The sequence below is a fragment of the Argentina anserina genome, chromosome 6 (assembly GCF_933775445.1).
Source record: "Argentina anserina chromosome 6, drPotAnse1.1, whole genome shotgun sequence".
Classification (NCBI taxonomy): domain Eukaryota; kingdom Viridiplantae; phylum Streptophyta; class Magnoliopsida; order Rosales; family Rosaceae; genus Argentina; species Argentina anserina.
The window spans coordinates 25,808,456-25,818,594 of record NC_065877.1 but is presented as its reverse complement, the minus strand read 5'-3'; the positions used below and the strand labels follow the sequence as shown (position 1 = coordinate 25,818,594).

Below are 10,139 nucleotides of genomic sequence, written 5' to 3'. Positions count from 1 at the left end.
GGGATATTGCTATATGATCAAGCTAAGTTAGCTAACCAATAAAGGATTGGTAACAATTACATGGTTAGTGATCAACAAAATGATGATGAAGTTAGAGAGAATGATTAGTTACTCAATTATACAACCATGGTCTATGTGCTTGTGCCTTGCAACAACCTGGCCGGGTCGGAGCTGATATCATCAAGTAGCAACGTCTTGATTCTTGACTTGGTAAAATGGTAAACCATTGAAAAGCTCAATTCCGTATGCCACGTGGTGACTGAAGGAAATATAAATATAAGCCAGGTGAATCAGTGTAGTTGAAGTTGTCCCTGTATCCAAGGCTTCTTCTGTGTGTTCTCACCCTTCTGGTTCCAAATCTCAAGGACATATCAAGGTGTCTTCTTCTTTCATTTAGTATCTAATAATCTTAGTTTTGTGAATCCTACTGCTTGTTTGCCTTTCATTTTTTGGGTTGCACTCATGCTTTGTTATTCTTATGTTGTGCATGCTCCTTTGCTTGCATTGTTTTCGGGGTGGTGTGGTTTGGTTGGTATATGAATCTGATCAGAAACTGGGTTCAATTTATAGTTCTTTTTTATAACTGAGCTGTTGCTGAGCTTTCCCGTTGATGATAGGGCGGTGTTGTTGATTCCATAGATTTGTCTTGAAACCATTCATTATGCCTACTTTCATTTTCAATCGCCCACCATCAGAATATTTTGGGTTTTAGAGACTTTTGAAGTTTTAGTTGGTAAATCTTGTGTGGCTAAATTTCAGGAACCAATCAAATTTTACTGTGACGAGTAGTTGCAATGTTGTGGTTCAATATCATTGCCGACATTGCACTACATGTGTCTCAATGTGTTTCCATGAGTAAATGATTATGAGCCGAAGTCTGTATTTGGGATGGTCGACAGAATGAAAGGATTGTGTAGTTTCGAGAGATGCATCTTTCTTTTAGTATTGTGCCCCTTCTTTTTCTTGCATCTGTATCAATATATGTGGTTTTTTCCTTTTACCATAGTTTAGGCGATCAATTTAGGAAATCAAGGCTTGCCAAGAATCAAAACCAGAAAAATAAAAGAAAGATAACACATGAAATTTAATGAGCCGAAGGATGCTATTGATCTTCGTTCAGTTACAGGAAAGTTGGCTTTGCTAGCCTATTCTCTGAACTGGTGGAATCACTGGAATGCATGAGAGTTTCAGTGTAAATTTAGGATTACCTCCTTCCTGTTTCCTGCTCTTGCAAGACAAGCAAACAAGTCCATTAAGCTCTTTATGCATAAAAAAGGTTTCATGCTTTATTGGCTTTTATGTTGCAGAGTGCTCCTCTGTAGTATTGACTAAGTTGACGAAGCTTTTAGAGGAATGTTCGATTTGTTCTTTGGTTGATGGTTGTGCTTGATTAGAATGGTGGTTAAGTTCTTGTGCTATTGTGAGAGGTTTTGTAATTGAGTTCAAACAACTAACTTGGGTTCTTACTCATTGATAATAGGATGGTATTATGTACTAGTCTTAAACAACTGAAGGTGATGATCATGTTATTTATGTGATGTTGGTTTTGACAAATCTCAACCACCATTGTCTCTGATGCTACTCTTTTTCTTCAATCTTCCAAGCAGGTGTTGCGAGTTTCATTTATCCAACAAAGGGACTTTGTATCTAAGTATATGAAGCATGGCTCTCAAAATATTATTTTATTTGTTAAATAGATTATTTTGACCTGTAGAGAACTTTTAAGTTTTATCCAGGGATTAAGATTTTATTCTGAGGCTTTGTTGAAATGCTGTTGCATTTTGACCATTTACCTGATACGGACAAGCTTAAAAGTCTGTATTTGAATACCCGACTTATGGACACACATTGAGTTACTAGCTTGAGTTGAAGTATGTGTTTTACATACTGAACATAAGAGTTTACTTATAGAATGAACAGGAGTTTGTGTACTTTAATGTGTCATTTTCAGTCATCTGCAAGTTATATAGTTTAGCCTGTAAGATATTAGTATCCCTACATTGTCTTGCATGTAAGATGAGTAGATGGCTGAAAAAGACACATTATTCCAATAACACTGTCATACCTTGTTCAACATATTTTCTGTTGCTTAATTTACACTATATTATCAGGTTCATTTACGGAATCCATGGCATCAAAGTTTCCTCAGTTGCAGTCAAAGCTGGTCCAGGTGTCAAACTTATTAGCCAAGAATGGAAATACATATTACAAGCAGATGATGGAAAAGAACAAGGGCTATATCCAGGAGCCACCCACCATCGAGAACTGTCAAACATTAGCAAAGCAACTGTTCTATACTCGTCTTGCCAGGTCTTTTATTTGCTACTTTTCTATTGAACATTTTATAACTCAAGGCACCAGTCATCTCGAAAATGCATACGTGTGTAAATTGTTTCAACAAGCTAGTTGTTGATAATACATTAATACCTCTTTAAGATTTTGTTTAGTAATCATGAATGCTTAATATATTTCCTCTGCTAATAATTTCCGACAGTTTTGTTGTGTGCTTTCCCTTATTAAGATTGATATACTGATGTTAGGTCACAGCGGGTCTAGTAATATTTGTGGATCATAAAGATTAAGATTCTCGCCAAAATTAGTTGCAACCACATCAAGTTTTTACCTTCAGTCACACCCTTTGATCCCTTTTATGTGCAGAAATTATCTATACTTGTAACAGTATATATGCAGTGTTGGATTGTAATTTATACCCTTGCATAAGATGATGATAAAGTGAAGCAAACATGGGATTTCCAGGGATAACCATAATGCTTCTTGGATTTATATATAAGCTTTTTCTTCCAAAGACTTTGTCCAGGTTAAACTAATGATATTGAGTTATTACCTCGCTTAAGGTGCTTAAACTTCTACAATTACAGTTTGGACGCTATCTTATACCATTGCATGTTAGGGGTTGTAATGTAGCTAGTTATGAAATTATGTAAGAAATCAACTGTGCTGGGTTTTGGTAATGACAAGTATAAAATATTGTGCAAGTACATGGAAATCCATCTTCATCGTTTGTTGATATTAATATAATGGTGTTCTAGGCGAAACATAGGTCATGCTTTTCTTTCTTTCTATAATTGTTACATTTCCTATAGTTTCAAAGGCATTGATGCTTAAACATTGCCCGCTTTGTTTTACCAGTTGGGTGACGTGCCTCTCGTATTTTATCTACAGTATCCCTAGTCGCTATGAAGCATTCTGGAAGGAACTTAACGGTCTCAAGGACGTTTTGAAAACCACACGGGAGATGAATGTGGAGAAAGCTGGCGTTGTTGCTCTTTTTGGGGTCGAGTGCTTTGCTTGGTTCTGGACTGGTGAGATTGTAGGAAGGGGTTGGACAATCACAGGCTATTATGTTTGAGTGACGCTGTATTAGTACTAAATCTTTTAGTTTAGTTATTGGACATTACTACATGCATGAGACCTTCGTCATAAATTTTGGTTTACTATGGAAATTTTGTATCGCTGGAGTTGAACCTGGGAAAGTCAGCATAATCATCGGTTAAAAATAATCGGTATGGCTTTCTATTTGCTTCTGGAATTATTGACCCTGGTTCATCATGTCTCCTGTGTTCTGGTATTTGGCTTTTAGCATTTCGTTTATTATTAATCCAACAGAACATATATAATTGTTTTCCATATCTGTTTATTGTTTTATGTGGGGGACCTTGAGGAATCAAATCCATATTATGTGAGAATTTATGTATGGCACTTATCATAATCAAATGATACATTATACGTATGTATGATACACAAATGAGGGTGAAGATTGAAGAATGTCAACTCTCTTTTTTCTGGAATCCCCCTCTGATCTTTAAGCAACTGTCTCTAAATGCAATTTGGGCAGTACTTTTAGAGGAATAAAACAAACGGAAGTGGTTAATTTGGCCTCTGAAATTCTGAAACTACTATGTCAGCTCTTTGTAAGAGCATCCGCACCGGTGAGCAAATGTGCTAGCGTGCTCGAGCAGGAGGAGGGACCAGCCGGAGGAGCTCGAGCAGGAGAAGGGGAGGCTCGCACCGGCGAGCAGGAGGAAGCGAGCTGCTCGCCCAGTCAACCCAACCGCGGTGCTCGTCCGATCGCTCGAGCAAATTTTGCTCCGGCGTTTGCTCGTTCTCCTGGCGGAGCCCACTGCCCGTGGGTGACGTCAGGCACGGGCGTGCACGCGCCATTAAAAAAAAACCGCGAGCCAATGAATGGCTGACACGTGTCTCACTGATTGGCCAACGGTCCAATTGATCTGGGCTTTTCATTTTGAATCAGAAATTTCGATCCAACGGCCAGAATTAATTAGCAACGGCTACTATTTGATCATAACGGAAATAAACCCAAAAAATCGTAAAAAAATCCCCAAAATTTCAAAATTCTCCCAAAAAATTCCCTATAAATACTATTTCAATTTGTTATGAACTCACACCAATTTGTGCACAACAAATTTCACATCTTCCTCCATCTCCTCTCTCATTTCGTTTAGCATTTTTTTCCAAAACAATGGGCACCCATTGGCTTCCTTCCGAAGATTTACAAATGTGCATTTCTTTTGTCCGTCATAGCATTGATGAATATGACGGTAACAAACAAAAGAGTGACAAATTGTGGGAGACAATTCATGGCGATTATATGCAAAATTGGGTGCTAGCACCGGGTGAGCCCTCCGAAGGAGCCGAGGACCCGAATCGCGCTCGCTTCTCACTACAACAAGTTCAAGCTACTCTTGCAAAAATGGGGCGAATGTTTGGCGGCATCACGACAACGTATAGCTAGCGGCACTTCGCTAATGGACGAAGTAAGTACATTGTTTTATCATATATTATAATTTTTATTTGATTATATGAATTAAATTATGTAATTTATATCTAATTTGTTTAAATATGTAGCATTGTTTACATATTTAATTATTTTAATATATCTAATTTTGTTTACATTATTTATTTTATTTAATTTGTTTAAATATGTAGCATTGTTTACATTATTTGTTTTAATATATCTAATTTGTTACATTATTTGTTTTATCTAATTTATTTAAATTATGTAATTAAATAAGTACCTAATATAAGTTTTTTACATTAGGAACGACAAGCTCAATCATGTTACTATAATGCCAAGAAGAAAAAGTTTACACACTTTGAATGTTGGGAAGTGGTTAAAGATCATCCATCTTTCGTTGCGGTGCTACCTACTACTCCATCTCCATATGCAAGTAGTTACCACGGTACTCCTTCCGCAACTGAATCATCTCCAACCATCAATTTGGATGACGACCAATTGAATGAGACACTTCAAAGCAACACGGCAGCTCCATCGAGTCCACCTAGACCAATGGGAACCAAGGCGGCAAAGGAAGCTAGGTGCCAAAAGAAACAGGGTAAGACTCATATTGAGCAACAGGTGGAGGTTTTGCATACCATTGCAAGTGACCAAGCATCATGGCATACCAAGAGGCTAGCCCATAATGAAAGTGAGCTTAATTATTATGCGGAGTACATAGACATTTAAAAGCGGAAAGAAGCAAGGGCGGAAGAAGAGTTACGATTGAAGAAACAAGAGAATGACACAAGGATCATGACAATGGATTTGGAGGCTATGACCCCAATCTCGAAAAGGTATTTTACCAAGAGGAAACTAGCAATTCTTAATGAAGGAGAAGCTAGTCAAGATCAACTTACCGATGAAACATATTTGGATTATTATCACCCAAATCGCGTGCTTTTTTCATAGTAGTTATAGTATTGTACTAAGAATAAATCTAGGCTTGGCTCGTCATTTTATGTAATTTAAATTTTTCGAGAAATAAAATGCAATTTATTTATTAAGTTGAAATTGAAATACACATTAAATTAAAACACATACTGAAATTAAACACAAGCTTAATAATTAAACACAAACATCATGAAAACACACAATAAAACATATTTAAAGTATTTCACCGGTTTCCACTCTCCAAATGTGTTTCACCAAGTCTTTCTGGAGCTCTCGATGGATGTAAGCGGATTCGAGATCGGCAACACGGTCGTGAAACCGTTGTATATTAGCTCCATCTCTACTGATTGGCTCAAAAAGAACTCGATTCCCTTATGCATTCACCGGCCCATCATAAACCCAGAAAGCCCTCGATGGGTTTTGCAAGTCTTCTTCTTCTTCCTCATCATCCACATACTCTTCCTCAACAATCATGTTATGCAATATAATGCAAGCTAATATGATGGTAGTCATTACCGATTTGTGGTGCAATGTACAACTATGACGTATAATTTCCCATCGAGATTGCAAGATGCCAAATGCCCTCTCCACATCTTTCTGGTATGCCTCTTGTTTATTTGCGAAGAGCTTATCTTGCGGCGTCTGGGGATTGGAAATTGTTTGACAAATGTAGAGTACCTTGGATATATTCCGTCAGCCAGATAATAAGCTGTGCTGTACCTCTGTCCGTGGACTTCGTAGACGACAGTTGGGCCTCTTCCGGCAAGGATCTCTGAGAACACATTCGATAGGTGAAGCACATTAATGTCATTTTTAGCTCCAGGACAGCCAAAAAAACTGTGCCATATCCACGTATCATACGAGGCCACTGCCTCTAGGATAACCGTTGGGCGACCCTTTCGGCCCGAGTATGCCCCTTGATAGGCGGTTGGGCAGTTCTTCCACTCCCAATGCATGATGTGGAAAGCTTCCAATCATACCTGAAAAACCTCGGCGTTCGGCTTTAGCTAGTAGTCGCGTGAGGTCTGCCGGTGTTGGACTGCGGAGGTATCTTGGACCATAGAGATGAACCACTTGGTTGCAAAACTCCTTCATACATTCCAGGGTAGTCGATTCCCCCATCCTTGTAATTTCAGTACACTGATCTGCGGCTGACCCGTACGCTAGCATTCGTAGAGCCCCGGTCATCTTTTGTTGGGGAAGTAGCCCTAGCAAACCAGTGGCGTCTTCTCTTCGATGCCAAGACATGTCGTGGTTGCAGAGGTCCGTCATGATAATGTTGAATCGGTCTCTGCTCATCCTGTACCTCCGACGAAAGTCTTGAGCGTCGAAAATTGGACGTTCGATGAAGTAATCTTCCATGAGATTGTGTCCCCTAGATAGCCTCTGACGTGGCTTATTCGGTTTTTTACCGCGACGTGAACCGCTTGGTCGTGTTGATTCATCATCGTGTTGTGCTTCCGCCATGACTACCTGATTCACGAATGATTGCTCCATATCGTCATCCTCTTCTTGTTGACGTTGTCTCCGCCTGAAAAAATTGTGGAAGCTGAAAGGATTCATCAGAGTGATGAACAAGGAAATGTTGCTAAGTGTTTAGATTGAAGGATGAGTTATAATGAGTGATATTAGACGTTTTTATAGCAAATTGGTCGAAAATCTTATCAGAAATTTGGTCCAATTATTTTGCCGACAGTGACACGTGTCAATTCTCTACTAGTCGAAAATCTTATCGGAAATCTGCTCCAATTAATTTAGCGACAATGACAGGTGGCAGTGACACCTGTCAATTATCTATTAGTCGAAAATCTTATCGGAAATTTTGGATAATATCGAGTCGATAATGACACGTGGCACATTATTATTGGTTGTAAATATATCTGGTAAAAAAAATTAATTATTTCACAACAAGACAAAATTGAATTGCTCAAGCAAATTGTAAATGGGTGTGTGAAAAAATCGATTTGCTTGAAGCAAAATTTGCTTCTGGCTCTACCATTTGCTTGAACAAATGCAATTTATGAGTGTGGATGCTCTAAATATCAGAAACTGAACTAACGGGAGCAGGAAGGCACCAATTTGATGAACAAACAAATTAAATGTGTGGATGCCTGTGTAGCAACTATTAGTGCAATATCACCACCTACAGTTGAATGATAACGTAGTGCTTGATTGTAACCTATATATGCATTAACTTATGGGCACCTAACTTATGTACTCATAACTTAACACCAAGAAACCAAAGGAGGCATGAATCAACGAAAGAAAGTGCATGAAAAAGAGCTCGTTGCGAGTCCATTCTGTCCCACTAAAATGCTTAATTGTTTGGATATGTCATATGTGGCGTAACATTGTAAGATACATTTCGATAACATACCATGCTTTTCTAGATAGTGTTCCGACTGTTCCCTATTATGGATCGGCTAATGTACTCATAACTAAACACCAAGACACCAAAAGAGGCATGAATCAAGGAATGAAAGGCGCTCCAAAGAGAACTTGCTGCTACTCCATTAGTCCATTTTGTCCCACCAAGGAATGCTGCTCACATTTCCTTTCATTGTTAATCATTATTTCTCTAATCCCACAATATCGACAATATAGTTTCATGAATACATTCTGATTTTCCAATCCTTTTTCAAAATTATATCCGTCTAAGATCAACTAAACTGAAAAGCCATTAGCCGTCTCAGTGTCTCACTAATCAGTAGAAACAAATGGTGGATGCATGTTTCTTTAATGCTCAAGAAATAAATAAAGCCTCCGAACACAATCGAAATGCTACATAAGAACATATTGAAACACAGAAATTGAAGAGCAAATTAACGAAGATGATCTCTAGCCGGCACGATTATTTTTCACAAGTAAAGACCAACTTGGATTCTTGGATCGAGCTGATATCTAATAACCAATAACTAAGCAGATCGTCCCGATCGACATCCCACAAAAGATGGAAAAGATTATTAACTAAGGACATCGCGCAGGGGACCGGGTTAACTGCCCCCCTGACCTCCCTGAGTTGTCAAATCCCAACAGAAAATATAGAATCGATCAACTGATCAAGTCACAAAAACAGTGTAAGATTAGGCGTGACTGGGTGGAATGAGTAGAAAGAGATGGAGAGAAAGAGCAGTAGAGAGAGTTGGTGCGTTTTGCAGGTGTTGATAGATTGATGGCATGGAGTTTCTTGGGTTGGAAGTTGATGGCATCAAAGACTCATAGGCCATTAGGGCACGCCATCTCAGCCGTGTCTGGCTCTGGAAGGACAAGGAGAGGACATGACGATCACTTTCATTGTGTTAAGTTGAAAAAATGATGCAAACTGTTTGGGTTGGAAGTTGGAACTAGTCTACCTGACCTCTCTCGTCGATCATCACCGACCACACTAGCTACTCATGCATGGCGTTTTTTGCTCGTGGAGGGTGGGGGCCTAGAGTTGTGCGCCACCCGACTCTCATTTGTCCACCTTTTTTTTTTTATCACTCATTTGTCCACTTGAGACCCCCGCTATCATGCCCCCAAGTGCTAATGCTCGCCTACTCGATTCATAAACCTCGGTTCGGTTACTTTGCATCATTACTGTTTTAATTTATTTCTGATGGGATTATTTCAACAAATCTTCTAATATCATGCTTTGCCAGATGTGGCGGTGTGTGACGGAAATACAATAGAAAAAAATTCGCACAGCTCATGTGACTGTTTAAACTATGCATTTTAACATCTAAACGCGCAATTATCAAGACACTTGGGGCGATATAAAATAACTTTTAATTTCTAGTAATTATGCATGCCAACTATTAAGTCACGTGCATTAATACTACGAGATAACTTTTAAGTAACGTGACATGATAACTTTTAATTTCTTGTAATTATGCATGTTATATTCAAAATACACTGTGGTAAATTGATTTAATAATCCAGTCATCAAATGTAGTAAATTTTGGATTATTTATTAATGATGAAACTAAAAAAAAAAAAAAGAGCATGGAAATGCCAGATTTGGTGATAAAATGGCAATTGTGCCCCTATCTCATGCTTATTTTGCACGCAAGCTTTACCAGATTCTTCTCTAGTAAACCTCATTTTCTCAACTTAGCTTTTAGTAAATTTTCCCTTTATGGATCTCATCTAATATTAGATATTACACACTGTTTTAGTGTTCTTTTCTTTAATAGGATGATCTTAGTTGAAAAACAAATCCAAATTTCTAAGTCTACGATTTAGAATATGTCCCCTCCCTATCGTCTAGATCATCCGTACACAATTTTGTTCTTCAGGAAAATAGTTTTTTTTTTTCCACAAGGTCCGTAGAAAAATAGTTCTTGTACTACCTCCATTGACAAGATATTTTATACACACTAGTGACATTACATATTTTTCTCCCTTCTGAAGTTATACATTATTTTTTAGGCCTAAACATACCCACTTT

The 10,139-nt window shown here is 38.3% G+C and overlaps 1 protein-coding gene across 1 annotated transcript; it reads left to right on the top strand.

Moving 5' to 3' along the window:
* The first annotated feature begins 304 nt into the window (after positions 1–304).
* On the top strand, positions 305–3,647 carry LOC126798130 (uncharacterized). The gene is made up of 3 exons (XM_050524974.1): positions 305–376; positions 2,112–2,310; positions 3,184–3,647. Exons 2-3 carry the CDS (start codon positions 2,129–2,131, stop codon positions 3,368–3,370), a joined length of 369 nt encoding a protein of 122 aa, XP_050380931.1. The 5' UTR covers positions 305–376; positions 2,112–2,128; the 3' UTR covers positions 3,371–3,647.
* Positions 3,648–10,139: the final 6,492 nt, after the last annotated feature.

Excerpts from the sequence above, each read along its gene's own strand:
- LOC126798130 (XM_050524974.1), top strand. The coding sequence starts at position 2,129 with ATGGCATCAAAGTTTCCTCAGTTGCAGTCAAAGCTGGTCCAGGTGTCA. Across the intron at positions 2,311-3,183 it reads TTCTATACTCGTCTTGCCAG|TATCCCTAGTCGCTATGAAG; the intron begins GTCTTTTATTTG and ends TTTTATCTACAG.